The 20925-nt window shown below is 49.2% G+C and overlaps 1 protein-coding gene across 1 annotated transcript; it reads left to right on the top strand.

Moving 5' to 3' along the window:
• The first annotated feature begins 3546 nt into the window (after positions 1 to 3546).
• On the top strand, positions 3547 to 19452 carry atpaf1 (ATP synthase mitochondrial F1 complex assembly factor 1). Its single transcript, XM_079557689.1, has 9 exons — positions 3547 to 3785; positions 8401 to 8512; positions 8878 to 8934; positions 10339 to 10401; positions 10526 to 10576; positions 10642 to 10689; positions 14265 to 14360; positions 15187 to 15291; positions 19268 to 19452. Exons 1-9 carry the CDS (start codon positions 3556 to 3558, stop codon positions 19436 to 19438), a joined length of 933 nt encoding a protein of 310 aa, XP_079413815.1. The 5' UTR covers positions 3547 to 3555; the 3' UTR covers positions 19439 to 19452.
• Positions 19453 to 20925: the final 1473 nt, after the last annotated feature.

Genomic DNA, 20925 nt, shown 5'->3' with positions numbered 1-20925 from the left:
AAAACATCAGGAAAACATCAGGAAAATATCAGGAAAACATCAGGACCCACCTTGGCCTGAGCCGACATGAGGAAACACCTGGAACTGGAACAAACGCCTCTGACTAAAGTATAAAAAAAGTATAAATATGTGTCGTTCTTCATGTGAAAGGCTTCTGGAAGGTGTCGTCTGTCCCGGGGACTTAGATGAATGTGACACGATCTGAGTTTGTTCAAACGTCTTCAATTCAAAACATTCAGGAAATAAACCTGTCCCTCAGATAAGAAAACATGTACAATAGCTACGTGTGTTTGTTTCCAGAGAGATGTTCGGGTCTGCAGATGATGTCCCGGAGTGTGTGTTTAATCGGGTAAAACCTGAGTGTGAGTGAACAGTGTTGGAGCGCCTCCTGCTGGACACACCGCGGAGCTGCAGTGTGAGTGAACAGTGTTGGAGCGCCTCCTGCTGGACACTCCGCGGAGCTGCAGTGTGAGTGAACAGTGCTGGAGCGCCTCCTGCTGGACACTCTGCGGAGCTGCAGTGTGAGTGAACAGTGCTGGAGCGCCTCCTGCTGGACACTCTGCGGAGCTGCAGTGTGAGTGAACAGTGTTGGAGCGCCTCCTGCTGGACACACCGCGGAGCTGCAGTGTGAGTGAACAGTGTTGGAGCGCCTCCTGCTGGACACTCTGTGGAGCTGCAGTGTGAGTGAACAGTGTTGGAGCGCCTCCTGCTGGACACTCTGTGGAGCTGCAGTGTGAGTGAACAGTGCTGGAGCGCCTCCTGCTGGACACTCTGTGGAGCTGCAGTGTGAGTGAACAGTGCTGGAGCGCCTCCTGCTGGACACTCCGCGGAGCTGCAGTGTGAGTGAACAGTGTTGGAGCGCCTCCTGCTGGACACTCCGTGGAGCTGCAGTGTGAGTGAACAGTGTTGGAGCGCCTCCTGCTGGACACTCCGCGGAGCTGCAGTGTGAGTGAACAGTGTTGGAGCGCCTCCTGCTGGACACTCCGTGGAGCTGCAGTGTGAGTGAACAGTGCTGGAGCGCCTCCTGCTGGACACACCGCGGAGCTGCAGTGTGAGTGAACAGTGTTGGAGCGCCTCCTGCTGGACACTCCGTGGAGCTGCAGTGTGAGTGAACAGTGTTGGAGCGCCTCCTGCTGGACACTCTGTGGAGCTGCAGTGTGAGTGAACAGTGTTGGAGCGCCTCCTGCTGGACACTCCGTGGAGCTGCAGTGTGAGTGAACAGTGCTGGAGCGCCTCCTGCTGGACACACCGCGGAGCTGCAGTGTGAGTGAACAGTGTTGGAGCGCCTCCTGCTGGACACTCTGTGGAGCTGCAGTGTGAGTGAACAGTGTTGGAGCGCCTCCTGCTGGACACTCTGTGGAGCTGCAGTGTGAGTGAACAGTGCTGGAGCGCCTCCTGCTGGACACTCCGTGGAGCTGCAGTGTGAGTGAACAGTGTTGGAGCGCCTCCTGCTGGACACTCTGCGGAGCTGCAGTGTGAGTGAACAGTGCTGGAGCGCCTCCTGCTGGACACACCGTGGAGCTGCAGTGTGAGTGAACAGTGTTGGAGCGCCTCCTGCTGGACACTCTGCGGAGCTGCAGTGTGAGTGAACAGTGTTGGAGCGCCTCCTGCTGGACACTCTGTGGAGCTGCAGTGTGAGTGAACAGTGCTGGAGCGCCTCCTGCTGGACACTCCGCGGAGCTGCAGTGTGAGTGAACAGTGTTGGAGCGCCTCCTGCTGGACACTCTGTGGAGCTGCAGTGTGAGTGAACAGTGTTGGAGCGCCTCCTGCTGGACACTCTGTGGAGCTGCAGTGTGAGTGAACAGTGCTGGAGCGCCTCCTGCTGGACACACCGCGGAGCTGCAGTGTGAGTGAACAGTGTTGGAGCGCCTCCTGCTGGACACTCCGTGGAGCTGCAGTGTGAGTGAACAGTGTTGGAGCGCCTCCTGCTGGACACTCCGCGGAGCTGCAGTGTGAGTGAACAGTGTTGGAGCGCCTCCTGCTGGACACTCCGTGGAGCTGCAGTGTGAGTGAACAGTGCTGGAGCGCCTCCTGCTGGACACACCGCGGAGCTGCAGTGTGAGTGAACAGTGTTGGAGCGCCTCCTGCTGGACACACCGTGGAGCTGCAGTGTGAGTGAACAGTGTTGGAGCGCCTCCTGCTGGACACTCTGCGGAGCTGCAGTGTGAGTGAACAGTGCTGGAGCGCCTCCTGCTGGACACTCTGCGGAGCTGCAGTGTGAGTGAACAGTGCTGGAGCGCCTCCTGCTGGACACTCTGCGGAGCTGCAGTGTGAGTGAACAGTGCTGGAGCGCCTCCTGCTGGACACACCGCGGAGCTGCAGTACAGTGTAAACAGATGTTTGTTTCAGATGTTCAGGGCAGAGTGAGGGACGATGGAGGCTGTCGTGTAGAAACAGAGTAAAATAGACACAAAACGTCACTATTCTCTCACATGTGGTGCTGTTTTCCAGTTGTTTGCGTCTATCATATGCATCAATCGTCCGGACACGTGTCTTTGTTCCCAGGTCAGAACCTCCACATTTAAAGGTGACACTGACACTAAATCATAAAGTCTTATTGTGCTACATGTCAGGTTTTCCCATTTGCAATTTGATTTAAAACATTGTAGTCGATAATCTTTTCATCAGCTCCATTTGCAGATTATGACATTTTGTCTCTAAAAAAACACATGATTTAATGTAATGTTTAATTTTAATTTGTTCATCTCGACCCAGAACAAACACAAACTGTAGAAACATGAAAACGTGCTGTCGTTTATTGTTTGTTCTGGAGCAGAGGCTCAGTTTCAGCCAGTCTTCTTTGAAAACAGTGTTTATTTAAAGGGACACCGCGTAACATTTTGGACTGTACTGTAAAAACATGCTCCTAATGAGCAGCTCGAGACATTACTGCAGAGGGTGATCCAAGAAGAACCTGTTCAGATTCTGCTGACTTCAGTCACATCTCCATGGAAACGAGCAGGAAAGTGAAGTTATAGAGAGGACATGTGTACAGTCACTCGTGAACATTTGTGCTGCTTCTGTGAGCTGCAAGATATTTATGTTTTACTGGAGCCATGAACGTGGTCTCTCTGACAACAGTCTGTACTTTGTATATCTACTTAGCGTCACACAGTAAAGGCTACACTGCCACCTTGTGGTTGCACAATAGTATGCCTATCATTACAACATGCACGTGTTCTGCATCTGCATCTGTCATAAATAAGTGCTTGTATTTCAATGTATTTCTTGGGTAAATTCTATGCAGTGTCAGAATCTGCTTTGATTAACAACAAACAACAAACGACATGATTTAGTTTTTTGTAACAATCGTTTTTGTTTCAGGACAAAAAAACTTTGACAAAAAACACGTTTTCACAAAAAAAACACACACAAAAACAAACAATATCTGTCGAGTTCAAATCTCACATAAACATGTTTTAATGAATAATAATAGTTCCACTCACCGCCCTCTCCCCTAACAGGGATTTCTGTTTGTTTTGGATTTATTTGTGTTTTTTTTCCTGGGGCGGAACCTTTGTGGAGCGCGTGTTGTTTCCGGCCGGAGCGTCACTGATGCAGCGCGCGGACATGGCGGCTGGGCTTATGCTCGTGTCCTCACGGTTTCGCGGACTCTTGTCCGTGCGCGTGCCTGCTGCGCGCGCCCTGGTCCCGGGTCCGGTCCAGACCCGGACCTTCGCCCTGAGCCCCGGCCCGGACCCGGACCCGGACCAAACCCGGAACCCGGAGCTGAACCAGAACCCGTTCTTCAGCAAATACCGCGAGAAGATCCAGGCGCTGCGCAGGTCAGACCAGACTCCGCTGAAACACCGCGGGTTTTTACATTTACAACTGTGTTTCTTCTGTTTTTATTAAAAGACTCGCTTCAAAACCTGCAGCACAACATTCACCCAGAGGCTGCGCGTCATTCGGCTCAGTTTATTCACAAAAACATAACTTAAACTTACCTAAACCTTAACCTAAACTCTACAACCTTCAGCACAACATTCACCCAGAGCCTGCGCGTCATTCGGCTCAGTTTATTTATAAAAACATGATCATTTACAGTCTTTTATTCTGATAACGTTCATGTTATTAGTGTTCCATCGTTTGACTTAAATATTATTGAAGAATAATATATTAAAGAAGTTCTGTGTGAGGAAACTGTCACGTTCCATGTGTGTGAGGGCATCAGGAGTAATGTGTGAGGGCATCAGGAGTAATGTGTGTGAGGGCATCAGGAGTAATGTGTGTGAGAGCATCAGGAGTAATGTGTGTGAGGGCATCAGGAGTAATGTGTGTGAGGGCATCAGGAGTAACGTGTGTGAGAGCATCAGGAGTAATGTGTGTGAGGGCATCAGGAGTAATGTGTGTGAGGGCATCAGGAGTAATGTGTGTGAGGGCATCAGGAGTAATGTGTGTGAGGGCATCAGGAGTAATGTGTGAGAGCATCAGGAGTAATGTGTGTGAGGGCATCAGGAGTAATGTGTGAGAGCATCAGGAGTAATGTGTGTGAGAGCATCAGGAGTAATGTGTGTGAGAGCATCAGGAGTAATGTGTGTGAGAGCATCAGGAGTAATGTGTGTGAGGGCATCAGGAGTAATGTGTGTGAGGGCATCAGGAGTAATGTGTGAGGGCATCAGGAGTAATGTGTGTGAGGGCATCAGGAGTAATGTGTGAGCATCAGGAGTAATGTGTGAGAGCATCAGGAGTAATGTGTGAGAGCATCAGGAGTAATGTGTGAGAGCATCAGGAGTAATGTGTGTGAGGGCATCAGGAGTAATGTGTGTGAGGGCATCAGGAGTAATGTGTGAGAGCATCAGGAGTAATGTGTGTAAGAGCATCAGGAGTAATGTGTGAGGGCATCAGGAGTAATGTGTGAGGGCATCAGGAGTAATGTGTGTGAGGGCATCAGGAGTAATGTGTGTGAGCATCAGGAGTAATGTGTGAGGGCATCAGGAGTAATGTGTGTGAGAGCATCAGGAGTAATGTGTGTGAGCATCAGGAGTAATGTGTGAGGGCATCAGGAGTAATGTGTGTGAGGGCATCAGGAGTAATGTGTGAGGGCATCAGGAGTAATGTGTGAGAGCATCAGGAGTAATGTGTGAGGGCATCAGGAGTAATGTGTGTGAGAGCATCAGGAGTAATGTGTGTGAGGGCATCAGGAGTAACGTGTGTGAGGGCATCAGGAGTAATGTGTGTGAGAGCATCAGGAGTAATGTGTGAGGGCATCAGGAGTAATGTGTGTGAGAGCATCAGGAGTAATGTGTGAGGGCATCAGGAGTAATGTGTGTGAGGGCATCAGGAGTAATGTGTGAGGGCATCAGGAGTAATGTGTGTGAGAGCATCAGGAGTAATGTGTGAGAGCATCAGGAGTAATGTGTGTGAGGGCATCAGGAGTAATGTGTGAGGGCATCAGGAGTAATGTGTGTGAGGGCATCAGGAGTAATGTGTGTGAGGGCATCAGGAGTAATGTGTGAGGGCATCAGGAGTAATGTGTGTGAGGGCATCAGGAGTAATGTGTGTGAGCATCAGGAGTAATGTGTGAGAGCATCAGGAGTAATGTGTGTGAGGGCATCAGGAGTAATGTGTGTGAGAGCATCAGGAGTAATGTGTGTGAGGGCATCAGGAGTAATGTGTGTGAGGGCATCAGGAGTAATGTGTGAGGGCATCAGGAGTAATGTGTGTGAGGGCATCAGGAGTAATGTGTGTGAGGGCATCAGGAGTAATGTGTGAGAGCATCAGGAGTAATGTGTGAGAGCATCAGGAGTAATGTGTGTGAGGGCATCAGGAGTAATGTGTGTGAGAGCATCAGGAGTAATGTGTGAGAGCATCAGGAGTAATGTGTGAGAGCATCAGGAGTAATGTGTGAGAGCATCAGGAGTAATGTGTGTGAGGGCATCAGGAGTAATGTGTGTGAGGGCATCAGGAGTAATGTGTGTGAGAGCATCAGGAGTAATGTGTGAGAGCATCAGGAGTAATGTGTGTGAGGGCATCAGGAGTAATGTGTGTGAGAGCATCAGGAGTAATGTGTGAGAGCATCAGGAGTAATGTGTGAGAGCATCAGGAGTAATGTGTGAGAGCATCAGGAGTAATGTGTGTGAGGGCATCAGGAGTAATGTGTGTGAGCATCAGGAGTAATGTGTGTGTGAGCATCAGGAGTAATATGTGAGAGCATCAGGAGTAATGTGTGTGAGAGCATCAGGAGTAATGTGTGAGGGCATCAGGAGTAATGTGTGTGAGGGCATCAGGAGTAATGTGTGTGAGGGCATCAGGAGTAATGTGTGTGAGGGCATCAGGAGTAATGTGTGTGAGCATCAGGAGTAATGTGTGTGTGAGCATCAGGAGTAATATGTGAGAGCATCAGGAGTAATGTGTGTGAGAGCATCAGGAGTAATGTGTGAGGGCATCAGGAGTAATGTGTGAGGGCATCAGGAGTAATGTGTGTGAGAGCATCAGGAGTAATGTGTGTGAGAGCATCAGGAGTAATGTGTGAGGGCATCAGGAGTAATGTGTGTGAGGGCATCAGGAGTAATGTGTGAGAGCATCAGGAGTAATGTGTGTGAGCATCAGGAGTAATGTGTGTGAGGGCATCAGGAGTAATGTGTGTGAGGGCATCAGGAGTAATGTGTGTTAGGGCATCAGGAGTAATGTGTGTGAGCATCAGGAGTAATGTGTGTGAGGGCATCAGGAGTAATGTGTGTGAGGGCATCAGGAGTAATGTGTGTGAGGGCATCAGGAGTAATGTGTGTGAGGGCATCAGGAGTAATGTGTGTGAGGGCATCAGGAGTAATGTGTGTGAGGGCATCAGGAGTAATGTGTGTGAGGGCATCAGGAGTAATGTGTGTGAGAGCATCAGGAGTAATGTGTGTGAGAGCATCAGGAGTAATGTGTGTGAGGGCATCAGGAGTAATGTGTGTGAGGGCATCAGGAGTAATGTGTGTGAGGGCATCAGGAGTAATGTGTGTGAGAGCATCAGGAGTAATGTGTGTGAGGGCATCAGGAGTAATGTGTGTGAGGGCATCAGGAGTAATGTGTGTGAGGGCATCAGGAGTAATGTGTGAGGGCATCAGGAGTAATGTGTGTGAGGGCATCAGGAGTAATGTGTGTGAGGGCATCAGGAGTAATGTGTGTGAGGGCATCAGGAGTAATGTGTGTGAGGGCATCAGGAGTAATGTGTGTGAGCATCAGGAGTAACGTGTGAGAGCATCAGGAGTAATGTGTGTGAGGGCATCAGGAGTAATGTGTGTGAGAGCATCAGGAGTAATGTGTGAGGGCATCAGGAGTAATGTGTGTGAGCATCAGGAGTAATGTGTGAGAGGGCATCAGGAGTAATGTGTGTGAGGGCATCAGGAGTAATGTGTGTGAGCATCAGGAGTAATGTGTGTGAGGGCATCAGGAGTAATGTGTGTGAGGGCATCAGGAGTAATGTGTGTGAGGGCATCAGGAGTAATGTGTGTGAGCATCAGGAGTAACGTGTGAGAGCATCAGGAGTAATGTGTGTGAGGGCATCAGGAGTAATGTGTGTGAGAGCATCAGGAGTAATGTGTGAGGGCATCAGGAGTAATGTGTGTGAGCATCAGGAGTAATGTGTGAGAGGGCATCAGGAGTAATGTGTGTGAGGGCATCAGGAGTAATGTGTGTGAGGGCATCAGGAGTAATGTGTGTGAGAGCATCAGGAGTAATGTGTGAGGGCATCAGGAGTAATGTGTGTGAGAGCATCAGGAGTAATGTGTGTGAGGGCATCAGGAGTAATGTGTGTGAGGGCATCAGGAGTAATGTGTGTGAGGGCATCAGGAGTAATGTGTGTGAGGGCATCAGGAGTAATGTGTGTGAGAGCATCAGGAGTAATGTGTGTGAGAGCATCAGGAGTAATGTGTGTGAGGGCATCAGGAGTAATGTGTGTGAGAGCATCAGGAGTAATGTGTGTGAGGGCATCAGGAGTAATGTGTGAGGGCATCAGGAGTAATGTGTGTGAGGGCATCAGGAGTAATGTGTGAGGGCATCAGGAGTAATGTGTGAGGGCATCAGGAGTAATGTGTGTGAGGGCATCAGGAGTAATGTGTGAGGGCATCAGGAGTAATGTGTGAGGGCATCAGGAGTAATGTGTGTGAGCATCAGGAGTAATGTGTGTGAGAGCATCAGGAGTAATGTGTGTGAGGGCATCAGGAGTAATGTGTGTGAGGGCATCAGGAGTAATGTGTGAGGGCATCAGGAGTAATGTGTGAGGGCATCAGGAGTAATGTGTGAGAGCATCAGGAGTAATGTGTGAGGGCATCAGGAGTAATGTGTGAGAGCATCAGGAGTAATGTGTGTGAGGGCATCAGGAGTAATGTGTGTGAGGGCATCAGGAGTAATGTGTGTGAGGGCATCAGGAGTAATGTGTGTGAGGGCATCAGGAGTAACTTGTTCCTCTTGCAGCTCTGACCCGCAGGAGTACCAGGCTCGGATGGAGAGACGTTCTGAGCTGCAGCAGCAGAAAGTCGGCCACAGTCGACAGGAAGAGTTCGTCAGAGCCACGGAGAAAACTCAGGTGTGTGAAGATCTTTCGTGGTGTTTTTATGTTTAAAGGTTTATTCTGAGTGTTTTCCTCAACGTTAAAGCCTGTGTTAATCTGGAGAATGAGTGAGAAGGTGAGGCGTTCAGGAGCGATCAGTAAGTCTGAGCGTTTACCTTAGAACACTGAAAAAATGTAAGAAATCAGACTAAAAAATAGGAAATAACATTAATGTGGCGTCTTTGAACCATTTGTAGATATCAAGTGTAACGATGAATCTGGAAACCAATAGAGTCCATATCTCTCACGCAACTCATTTATAGCTTGTTTGTCAACGAAGTGGGAGGAGCATCTGGTGGGTCGGGCGGTCGCCGTGGTGACGGGTGTTTGTTGTTTTTCAGTCGGACAGAGGAGCGGCATCGAGCCATGGGTCGAGTGGAGTCAGCGGCCGACACAAGGTCTGTACGTTATACAAATATATTTATACTTCAGACTGTGTTTAACTGTATTTACCTGTATTTACCTGTTTTTAGCTGTATTTACTTGTATTTACCTGTATTCACCTGTATTTACTTGTATTCACCTGTATTTACCTGTATTTACCTGTACTTACTTGTATTTACTTGTATTTACTTGTATTTACTTGTACTTACTTGTATTTACTTGTATTTACTTGTATTTACTTGTATTTACTTGTATTTACTTGTATCTACTTGTATTTACTTGTATTTACTTGTATCTACTTGTATTTTTTTTTTATTTTTTTTTGTATTTATCGGTTTATAGCCATGGCGACGTGAAAACAGGAAGTGACCTCCCTCTCTCCTGGTGCAGCTGAATTGTTTGCCTTTTTCAGTGAATTGTTTGCCTTTTTCAGCGAACCACGTCGTTTTTCTGGATACTTTTGTACGTCTTTACCGTGTTTTTGTGGAGTTTTGGTGGATTTGTTTACTTTGAGAGTCCAAAATGGTCCTGAAGAAAGCAGCTTTTTGAAGGTAAACAAACTGCTAGCTTATCAGCTAAACCCATTTGAGATCTACAAACATCTTCTTCTGAGACACTGAACAGTGAAGAGGCACCAAGAGCCCTCACACCTGCAGCACGGAGGAGGCGTCACAAGAGGAGCTACAGGAAACAACAAAAGGGACCAACGAGGAGATGGTGAGAGACTGTGGAGGGAGCTGTGCAGGAGGAAGAGGAAGGACGAGGTGGAGCTGACCAGTGCAGGACACCACGCTCTGAGACGGGGACAAGCCCAGGAGGCGGTGCACCGTTTCAGATGATCAGAGGAGACAGAGGACAGCTACAGTTTCTCCATCCTCCAAGGTCATGCGGGTGGAGTGGCTGAAGGACAACGAGATCATGGACCCGGCCGAGGACAGGAACTTCTACATCACCGTGGACCAAAACCTGATCATCAAGCAGGCGCGTCTGTCCCACACGGCCAACTACACCTGTGTGGCCAAGAACATCAGGGCTGAGCGCAAGAGCTCCACCGCCGTGGTCATCGTCTACGGATTTCCCATCAACCAGTGCTCCTCCTGTGACCAAAACAGTGAAGATGGCGGCCGCGACACAACCATCTTTCACCAAAGAAAAAGAGTGGAAAAAGAGTGGTGCCACTGAATGGTGCTGCTGCCGGATGCTCTCTCATCGAATGCAATTTCTCCATCTGTGAGATCAATAAAGTACCATCTTATCTTATCTTATCTTATCTTATTTACTTGTATTTACTTGTATTTACTTGTATTTAACTGTATTTACATGTATTTACTTGTATTTACTTGTATCTACTTGTATTTACTTGTATTTGCCGTGACGATATCCGTATGAAATAAATAATAAACTGGTTCTTTTCTCAGACTCTGGACTCGATCCTGAACCTGGAGCTGGTCCAAGACATGACCGGCCCCGAGATCTCACAGGTGAGTCTGTAGGGGGCGCTGTATAAACCTGAGCTGGAGGAGGCGCTCCAACCCTTGTCTAACCCTGGTCTCCTCCTGGTCTCCTCCTGGTCTAACCTTGGTCTCCTCCTGGTCTCCTCCTCAGATCTGGACACAGTTCTTCTCCTGTAAAGACACCGTCAGCGCCTCCGTCCCGGTGAGTGACCAGAGTCAGGGTTTGTTCTGAGGAGCTTCTGTTTCACTGAAGTCTTTTTGTTTCAGACGGAGACGTTCGAGCGGATGCAGACGCGAGCGCAGAGCTGTCCTATGGTACAAACACAACACAAAACACAAACACACAAAACACACACACACACACACACACACACAAAACACACAAAACACGCAAAACACACACAAACATATACATGTTTCCTCAGTTCCTCTTCTGTTTCCTCAGTTCCTCAGTTCATGTTTCTCAGTTCCTCTTCCTGTTTCCTCAGTTCTTCTTCCTGTTTCCTCAGTTCCTCTTCCTGTTTCCTCAGTTCCTCTTCCTGTTCCCTCAGTTCCTCTTCCTGTTTCCTCAGTTCATGTTCCTCAGTTCCTCTTCCTGTTTCCTCAGTTCATGTTCCTCAGTTCCTCTTCCTGTTTCCTCAGTTCCTCTTCCTGTTTCCTCAGTTCTTCTTCCTGTTTCCTCAGTTCCTCTTCCTGTTTCCTCAGTTCCTCTTCCTGTTTCCTCAGTTCCTCTTCCTGTTTCCTCAGTTCCTCTTCCTGTTCCCTCAGTTCCTCTTCCTGTTTCCTCAGTTCATGTTCCTCAGTTCCTCTTCCTGTTTCCTCAGTTCATGTTCCTCAGTTCCTCTTCCTGTTTCTCAGTTCCTCTTCCTGTTTCCTCAGTTCCTGTTCCTCAGTTCCTCTTCCTGTTTCCTCAGTTCCTCTTCCTGTTCCTCAGTTCCTCTTCCTGTTCCTCAGTTCCTCTTCCTGTTTCTCAGTTCCTCTTCCTGTTCCTCAGTTCCTCTTCCTGTTTCCTCAGTTCCTCAGTTCCTGTTCCTCAGTTCCTCTTCCTGTTTCCTCAGTTCCTCTTCCTGTTTCTCAGTTCCTCAGTTCCTGTTTCCTCAGTTCCTCTTCATGTTTCCTCAGTTCCTCTTCCTGTTCCCTCAGTTCCTCTTCATGTTTCCTCAGTTCCTCTTCATGTTCCCTCAGTTCCTCTTCCTGTTTCCTCAGTTCCTGTTCCTCAGTTCCTCTTCCTGTTTCCTCAGTTCCTGTTCCTCAGTTCTTCTTCCTGTTTCCTCAGTTCCTCTTCCTGTTTCTCAGTTCCTCTTCCTGTTCCCTCAGTTCCTCTTCCTGTTCCCTCAGTTCCTGTTCCTGTTTCCTCAGTTCCTCTTCCTGTTTCCTCAGTTCCTCTTCCTGTTCCTCAGTTCTTCTTCCTGTTTCCTCAGTTCCTCTTCCTGTTTCCTCAGTTCCTCTTCCTGTTTCCTCAGTTCCTCTTCCTGTTTCCTCAGTTCCTCTTCCTGTTTCCTCAGTTCCTGTTCCTCAGTTCCTCTTCCTGTTCCTCAGTTCTTCTTCCTGTTCCTCAGTTCCTCTTCCTGTTTCCTCAGTTCCTGTTCCTGTTTCCTCAGTTCCTCTTCCTGTTTCCTCAGTTCCTCTTCCTGTTTCCTCAGTTCCTCTTCCTGTTTCCTCAGTTCCTCTTCCTGTTTCCTCAGTTCCTCTTCCTGTTTCCTCAGTTCTTCTTCCTGTTCCTCAGTTCCTCTTCCTGTTCCTCAGTTCTTCTTCCTGTTTCCTCAGTTCCTCTTCCTGTTTCCTCAGTTCCTCTTCCTGTTTCCTCAGTTCCTGTTCCTGTTTCCTCAGTTCCTCTTCCTGTTCCCTCAGTTCCTCTTCCTGTTCCTCAGTTCTTCTTCCTGTTTCCTCAGTTCCTCTTCCTGTTTCCTCAGTTCTTCTTCCTGTTTCCTCAGTTCCTGTTCCTGTTTCCTCAGTTCCTCTTCCTGTTTCCTCAGTTCCTCTTCCTGTTTCCTCAGTTCCTCTTCCTGTTTCCTCAGTTCCTGTTCCTCAGTTCCTCTTCCTGTTCCTCAGTTCTTCTTCCTGTTCCTCAGTTCCTCTTCCTGTTTTCTCAGTTCCTCTTCCTGTTTCCTCAGTTCCTCTTCCTGTTTCCTCAGTTCCTGTTTCCTCAGTTCCTGTTCCTGTTTCCTGTTTCTGTTTCCTCAGTTCCTCTTCCTGTTTCCTCAGTTCCTCTTCCTGTTTCCTCAGTTCCTGTTCCTCAGTTCCTCTTCCTGTTCCTCAGTTCTTCTTCCTGTTCCTCAGTTCCTCTTCCTGTTTTCTCAGTTCCTCTTCCTGTTTCCTCAGTTCCTCTTCCTGTTTCCTCAGTTCCTGTTCCTCAGTTCCTCTTCCTGTTCCTCAGTTCTTCTTCCTGTTTCCTCAGTTCCTCTTCCTGTTTCCTCAGTTCCTCTTCCTGTTTCCTCAGTTCCTCTTCCTGTTCCTCAGTTCTTCTTCCTGTTCCTCAGTTCTTCTTCCTGTTTCCTCAGTTCCTCTTCCTGTTTCCTCCGTTCCTCTTCCTGTTTCCTCAGTTCCTCTTCCTGTTCCTCAGTTCCTCTTCCTGTTCCTCAGTTCTTCTTCCTGTTTCCTCAGTTCCTCTTCCTGTTTCCTCAGTTCCTCTTCCTGTTTCCTCAGTTCCTCTTCCTGTTTCCTCAGTTCCTCTTCCTGTTCCTCAGTTCCTCTTCCTGTTCCTCAGTTCTTCTTCCTGTTTCCTCAGTTCCTCTTCCTGTTTCCTCAGTTCCTCTTCCTGTTCCTCAGTTCTTCTTCCTGTTTCCTCAGTTCCTGTTCCTCAGTTCCTCTTCCTGTTTCCTCAGTTCCTCTTCCTGTTTCCTCAGTTCCTCTTCCTGTTCCTCAGTTCTTCTTCCTGTTTCCTCAGTTCCTGTTCCTCAGTTCTTCTTCCTGTTTCCTCAGTTCCTCTTCCTGTTCCTCAGTTCTTCTTCCTGTTTCCTCAGTTCCTCTTCCTGTTTCCTCAGTTCCTCTTCCTGTTTCCTCAGTTCCTGTTCCTCAGTTCCTCTTCCTGTTTCCTCAGTTCCTCTTCCTGTTTCCTCAGTTCCTCTTCCTGTTTCCTCTGTTCCTCTTCCTGTTTCCTCAGTTCCTGTTCCTCAGTTCCTCTTCCTGTTTCTTCAGTTCCTCTTCCTGTTTCCTCAGTTCCTCTTCCTGTTCCTCAGTTCTTCTTCCTGTTTCCTCAGTTCCTCTTCCTGTTTCCTCAGTTCCTCTTCCTGTTTCCTCAGTTCCTGTTCCTCAGTTCCTCTTCCTGTTTCCTCAGTTCCTGTTCCTCAGTTCCTCTTCCTGTTTCCTCAGTTCCTCTTCCTGTTTCCTCAGTTCCTCTTCCTGTTTCCTCAGTTCCTCTTCCTGTTTCCTCAGTTCCTGTTCCTCAGTTCCTCTTCCTGTTTCCTCAGTTCCTCTTCCTGTTTCCTCAGTTCCTCTTCCTGTTTCCTCAGTTCCTCTTCCTGTTTCCTCAGTTCCTGTTCCTCAGTTCCTCTTCCTGTTCCTCAGTTCTTCTTCCTGTTTCCTCAGTTCCTGTTCCTCAGTTCCTCTTCCTGTTTCCTCAGTTCCTCTTCCTGTTCCTCAGTTCCTCTTCATGTTTCCTCAGTTCCTCTTCCTGTTTCCTCAGTTCCTCTTCCTGTTTCCTCAGTTCCTCTTCCTGTTCCTCAGTTCCTCTTCCTGTTTCCTCAGTTCCTCTTCCTGTTCCTCAGTTCCTCTTCCTGTTTCCTCAGTTCCTGTTTCCTCAGTTCCTCTTCATGTTCCTCAGTTCCTGTTTCCTCAGTTCCTCTTCCTGTTTCCTCAGTTCCTCTTCCTGTTTCCTCAGTTCCTGTTCCTCAGTTCCTCTTCCTGTTTCCTCAGTTCCTGTTCCTCAGTTCCTCTTCCTGTTTCCTCAGTTCCTGTTCGCGTTGCCGCGCTCTGATGGATACGAGTTTGTTGTGGGACAATGGTCTGGATTCGAGCTGCACTTCACGTCCCTCATCAACCTAAAGGTTTGGTTTCATTTGAATATTATTTTCACCGATCCAGCTTTTCCTTCTGATCCCGATCCTGGGGTTTGAGTTCCTTCAACGTGACTTTCCTGCTTAAGAATAGTTCCTTCAGTGTGAGATTAAAAAAGACGTTACAGATCAATTATATGTTAGTGAAGTAATGTATAAACTTTAATTCAGGACTTTTCTCACTAAATCTCCTTAGCATTAGCATGTTTCCATTAGCATGCTGCTGTTAGCATTAGCATGTTTCCATTAGCATGCTGCAGTTAGCATTAGCATGTTTCCATTAGCATGCTGCTGTTAGCATTAGCATGTTTCCATTAGCATGCTGCAGTTAGCATTAGCATGTTTCCATTAGCATGCTGCTGTTAGCATTAGCATGTTTCCATTAGCATGCTGCAGTTAGCATTAGCATGTTTCCATTAGCATGCTGCTGTTAACATTAGCATGTTTCCATTAGCATGCTGCAGTTAGCATTAGCATGCTGCTGTTAGCATTAGCATGTTTCCATTAGCATGCTGCAGTTAGTATTAGCATGTTTCCATTAGCATGCTGCAGTTAGCATTAGCATGTTTCCATTAGCATGCTGCAGTTAGCATTAGCATGTTTCCATTAGCATGCTGCATTTAGCATTAGCATGTTTCCATTAGCATGCCGCAGTTAGCATTAGCATGCTGCAGTTAGCATTAGCATGCTGCTTCTCGCACACTGTATTTTGGCAGGTTCTGATTGGTGCACCACACCGCACTTCCCTCAGCGACCTGCAGGAGGGTGGCACAGGGGTTAGAGGGCTCTGGTCTAACATTCATATGACATGTTTCAGACGGTGGGGGAGAGCGCCCCCTCTCAGCTGGTGCTGGTTCATTACCCGGAGCTGAAGCACAAAGGCATCGTCCTGATGACGGCGGAGAGAGACGGCAACGCCATGGTCAGTGTGAGCCTCCTCTGTTTGTGTCATAGATCAGTCAGAGCTTCAGCTTCAGCTTCAGTCTGAGCTTCAGCCTGAGCTTCAGCTTCAGTCTGAGCTTCAGCCTGAGCTTCAGCCTGAGCTTCAGTCTGAGCTTCAGTCTGAGCTTCAGCCTGAGCTTCAGCCTGAGCTTCAGTCTGAGCTTCAGTCTGAGCTTCAGCCTGAGCTTCAGCCTGAGCTTCAGCCTGAGCTTCAGCCTGAGCTTCAGCCTGAGCTTCAGTCTGAGCTTCAGTCTGAGCTTCAGTCTGAGCTTCAGCCTGAGCTTCAGCCTGAGCTTCAGTCTGAGCTTCAGCTTCAGCTTCAGCCTGAGCTTCAGTCTGAGCTTCAGCCTGAGCTTCAGTCTGAGCTTCAGCCTGAGCTTCAGCTTCAGCCTGAGCTTCAGCCTGAGCTTCAGCCTGAGCTTCAGCCTGAGCTTCAGTCTGAGCTTCAGTCTGAGCTTCAGCTTCAGCTTCAGCCTGAGCTTCAGTCTGAGCTTCAGTCTGAGCTTCAGTCTGAGCTTCAGTCTGAGCTTCAGCTTCAGCTTCAGCCTGAGCTTCAGTCTGAGCTTCAGCTTCAGTCTGAGCTTCAGTCTGAGCTTCAGTCTGAGCTTCAGCTTCAGCTTCAGCCTGAGCTTCAGTCTGAGCTTCAGCTTCAGCCTGAGCTTCAGTCTGAGCTTCAGCCTGAGCTTCAGTCTGAGCTTCAGTCTGAGCTTCAGCCTGAGCTTCAGTCTGAGCTTCAGCCTGAGCTTCAGCCTGAGCTTCAGTCTGAGCTTCAGCCTGAGCTTCAGCTTCAGCCTGAGCTTCAGCCTGAGCTTCAGCCTGAGCTTCAGCCTGAGCTTCAGTCTGAGCTTCAGTCTGAGCTTCAGCTTCAGCTTCAGCCTGAGCTTCAGTCTGAGCTTCAGTCTGAGCTTCAGTCTGAGCTTCAGCTTCAGCTTCAGCCTGAGCTTCAGTCTGAGCTTCAGCTTCAGTCTGAGCTTCAGTCTGAGCTTCAGTCTGAGCTTCAGCTTCAGCTTCAGCCTGAGCTTCAGTCTGAGCTTCAGCTTCAGCCTGAGCTTCAGCTTCAGTCTGAGCTTCAGCTTCAGTCTGAGCTTCAGCTTCAGTCTGAGCTTCAGCTTCAGTCTGAGCTTCGGCTTCAGCCTGAGCTTCAGCCTGAGCTTCAGCTTCAGCTTCAGCCTGAGCTTCAGTCTGAGCTTCAGCTTCAGTCTGAGCTTCAGTCTGAGCTTCAGCTTCAGTCTGAGCTTCAGTCTGAGCTTCAGTCTGAGCTTCAGCCTGAGCTTCAGCCTGAGCTTCAGCCTGAGCTTCAGCTTCAGTCTGAGCTTCAGCTTCAGTCTGAGCTTCAGCTTCAGTCTGAGCTTCAGCTTCAGCCTGAGCTTCAGTCTGAGCTTCAGCCTGAGCTTCAGTCTGAGCTTCAGCTTCAGCCTGAGCTTCAGCCTGAGCTTCAGCCTGAGCTTCAGCCTGAGCTTCAGTCTGAGCTTCAGCCTGAGCTTCAGTCTGAGCTTCAGCCTGAGCTTCAGCTTCAGCCTGAGCTTCAGTCTGAGCTTCAGCTTCAGCCTGAGCTTCAGCCTGAGCTTCAGCCTGAGCTTCAGCCTGAGCTTCAGCCTGAGCTTCAGTCTGAGCTTCAGCCTGAGCTTCAGTCTGAGCTTCAGCCTGAGCTTCAGCTTCAGTCTGAGCTTCAGCTTCAGTCTGAGCTTCAGTCTGAGCTTCAGCCTGAGCTTCAGTCTGAGCTTCAGCCTGAGCTTCAGCTTCAGTCTGAGCTTCAGCTTCAGCCTGAGCTTCAGTCTGAGCTTCAGCCTGAGCTTCAGCCTGAGCTTCAGCTTCAGTCTGAGCTTCAGCTTCAGTCTGAGCTTCAGTCTGAGCTTCAGCTTCAGTCTGAGCTTCAGCTTCAGCCTGAGCTTCAGCCTGAGCTTCAGTCTGAGCTTCAGCTTCAGCCTGAGCTTCAGCCTGAGCTTCAGCCTGAGCTTCAGCCTGAGCTTCAGCCTGAGCTTCAGTCTGAGCTTCAGCCTGAGCTTCAGCCTGAGCTTCAGCTTCAGTCTGAGCTTCAGCTTCAGTCTGAGCTTCAGTCTGAGCTTCAGTCTGAGCTTCAGTCTGAGCTTCAGCCTGAGCTTCAGCCTGAGCTTCAGCTTCAGCCTGAGCTTCAGCTTCAGCTTCAGTCTGAGCTTCAGTCTGAGCTTCAGTCTGAGCTTCAGTCTGAGCTTCAGCTTCAGCCTGAGCTTCAGCCTGAGCTTCAGCCTGAGCTTCAGTCTGAGCTTCAGCTTCAGCCTGAGCTTCAGCCTGAGCTTCAGCTTCAGTCTGAGCTTCAGCTTCAGTCTGAGCTTCAGCCTGAGCTTCAGCCTGAGCTTCAGTCTGAGCTTCAGTCTGAGCTTCAGCTTCAGTCTGAGCTTCAGTCTGAGCTTCAGTCTGAGCTTCAGTCTGAGCTTCAGCTTCAGCTTCAGTCTGAGCTTCAGCCTGAGCTTCAGTCTGAGCTTCAGTCTGAGCTTCAGCCTGAGCTTCAGCCTGAGCTTCAGCCTGAGCTTCAGTCTGAGCTTCAGTCTGAGCTTCAGTCTGAGCTTCAGCCTGAGCTTCAGCCTGAGCTTCAGCCTGAGCTTCAGTCTGAGCTTCAGTCTGAGCTTCAGCCTGAGCTTCAGCTTCAGTCTGAGCTTCAGCTTCAGCCTGAGCTTCAGCCTGAGCTTCAGCCTGAGCTTCAGCTTCAGTCTGAGCTTCAGCTTCAGTCTGAGCTTCAGCTTCAGCCTGAGCTTCAGTCTGAGCTTCAGCTTCAGCCTGAGCTTCAGCCTGAGCTTCAGCCTGAGCTTCAGTCTGAGCTTCAGCCTGAGCTTCAGCCTGAGCTTCAGCTTCAGTCTGAGCTTCAGCTTCAGCCTGAGCTTCAGTCTGAGCTTCAGCCTGAGCTTCAGCCTGAGCTTCAGCTTCAGTCTGAGCTTCAGCTTCAGCCTGAGCTTCAGCCTGAGCTTCAGCCTGAGCTTCAGCCTGAGCTTCAGTCTGAGCTTCAGTCTGAGCTTCAGTCTGAGCTTCAGCCTGAGCTTCAGCCTGAGCTTCAGTCTGAGCTTCAGTCTGAGCTTCAGCCTGAGCTTCAGCTTCAGTCTGAGCTTCAGCTTCAGTCTGAGCTTCAGTCTGAGCTTCAGCTTCAGTCTGAGCTTCAGCTTCAGCCTGAGCTTCAGCCTGAGCTTCAGCCTGAGCTTCAGCTTCAGTCTGAGCTTCAGCTTCAGTCTGAGCTTCAGCTTCAGCCTGAGCTTCAGTCTGAGCTTCAGCCTGAGCTTCAGTCTGAGCTTCAGTCTGAGCTTCAGCCTGAGCTTCAGCCTGAGCTTCAGTCTGAGCTTCAGTCTGAGCTTCAGCCTGAGCTTCAGCTTCAGTCTGAGCTTCAGCCTGAGCTTCAGTCTGAGCTTCAGTCTGAGCTTCAGTCTGAGCTTCAGTCTGAGCTTCAGCCTGAGCTTCAGCCTGAGCTTCAGCCTGAGCTTCAGCTTCAGTCTGAGCTTCAGCTTCAGTCTGAGCTTCAGCTTCAGCCTGAGCTTCAGTCTGAGCTTCAGCTTCAGGCTGAGCTTCAGTCTGAGCTTCAGCTTCAGCCTGAGCTTCAGTCTGAGCTTCAGCCTGAGCTTCAGCCTGAGCTTCAGCCTGAGCTTCAGTCTGAGCTTCAGTCTGAGCTTCAGCCTGAGCTTCAGCTTCAGTCTGAGCTTCAGCCTGAGCTTCAGTCTGAGCTTCAGTCTGAGCTTCAGTCTGAGCTTCAGCCTGAGCTTCAGCTTCAGTCTGAGCTTCAGCCTGAGCTTCAGTCTGAGCTTCAGTCTGAGCTTCAGTCTGAGCTTCAGCCTGAGCTTCAGCCTGAGCTTCAGCCTGAGCTTCAGCCTGAGCTTCAGCCTGAGCTTCAGCCTGAGCTTCAGCCTGAGCTTCAGGTGGTCAGTGGGCAGTGAGCGCCCTCTGCTGGATAAACCCTGATCTGCTCTTGACTCTCATTGGTCGTGTGTGTTCTTCAGGGCGTGGCCGAGGCTCAGTGTTTGGCCAATCAGGCGCAGCTGTTCTACGGCGGCCGAGACGCAGCGTTCCGATTGGTCGAAGCCTTTAACCATCGCCCGGCAGAGTTTAAACACATGGACGTGATCGCGGAGCTGGAGCAGAGCGGCGTCGTCATGGAGACCGGCGTGTAAAACATGTACAAGAGGAGCCCCCAGTGTCAATACAGACATTTAAGGTTCTATGTAGGACTGCAAGAATAATAACGCATGATACAAGTACTTTGATTAAAGTACTTGCCGATACTGATACAAGTACTTTATTAAAGTACTTGCCGATACCGAATACCGATACAAGTATGAGTCATTTTCTTCAACAGACTTTCTGAAGTGAGTACATGGTTTATACAGGCCTTTGCCAGTGACATCACACAAAGCTCCGGCGGCCATCTTGAATACTGAAGTAGCATCATGCAGTAATACTGCAGTAATACTACAGTAATACTACAGTAATACTACAACAACATGTACCAACATCTGTCCTCAGGATGAAAACGAGAGACTGACGTTTTAATGGACTCGTAATCATTGCTCAAGAAGAAAACAGTAAAATGTGATGAAAGCAGCAGATGTGGCACAGATGTGGCACAGATGTGGAGCTGCTAAAGATCTGCTTCACTCTGAAGACTAAATGAACACATCAAAGAGGAAAACTTAAGCTTTGATTTGTAGAGTTTGTCTTGTCAACAGTCTCAGTGAGTCAGTGTTTAAGCAGCTCAAGACGTTAGCATGCTGCCGGTTAGCAGACGTTAGCATGCTGCCGGTTAGCAGACGTTAGCATGCTGCCGGTTAGCAGACGTTAGCATGCTGCCGTTTAGCAGACGTTTAGCAGACGTTAGCATGCTGCCGGTTAGCAGACGTTTAGCAGACGTTAGCATGCTGCCGGTTAGCAGACGTTAGCATGCTGCCGGTTAGCAGACGTTAGCATGCTGCCGGTTAGCAGACGTTAGCATGCTGCCGGTTAGCAGACGTTAGCATGCTGCCGTTTAGCAGACGCTAGCATGCTACCGGTTAGCAGACGTTAGCATGCTGCCGGTTAGCAGACGTTAGCATGCTGCCGGTTAGCAGACGTTAGCATGCTGCCGGTTAGCAGACGTTAGCATGCTGCCGGTTAGCAGATGTTAGCATGCTGCCGGTTAGCAGACGTTAGCATGCTGCCGGTTAGCAGACGTTAGCATGCTGCCGGTTAGCAGACGTTAGCATGCTGCCGGTTAGCAGACGTTAGCATGCTGCCGTTTAGCAGACGCTAGCATGCTACCGGTTAGCAGACGTTAGCATGCTGCCGGTTAGCAGACGTTAGCATGCTGCCGGTTAGCAGACGTTAGCATGCTGCCGTTTAGCAGACGCTAGCATGCTACCCGTTAGCAGACGTTAGCATGCTACCGGTTAGCAGACGTTAGCATGCTACCGGTTAGCAGCCGCCAATGGCATTAACACGATAAACACGTGTGTTTCAGATCTGACGCTGAGGAAACACCTCTGCCACATGTTTATCCCAGGCCAGATGTTTGTGGTTCAGGGGTTTCTCCTGGAGCTCAATGATTGGTTAGTAATGAGTTAATTTACTCATTTCCTTCAGTAACGTCTGACACACTTTTAACAGAAGTTACATCAGACTTGAA

Source organism: Gobius niger (assembly GCF_951799975.1).
Source record: "Gobius niger genome assembly, chromosome: 6".
Lineage (NCBI taxonomy): Eukaryota > Metazoa > Chordata > Actinopteri > Gobiiformes > Gobiidae > Gobius > Gobius niger.
The sequence above is the reverse complement of the archived record's forward strand: the minus strand, read 5'-3'. Positions and strand labels throughout refer to the sequence as shown.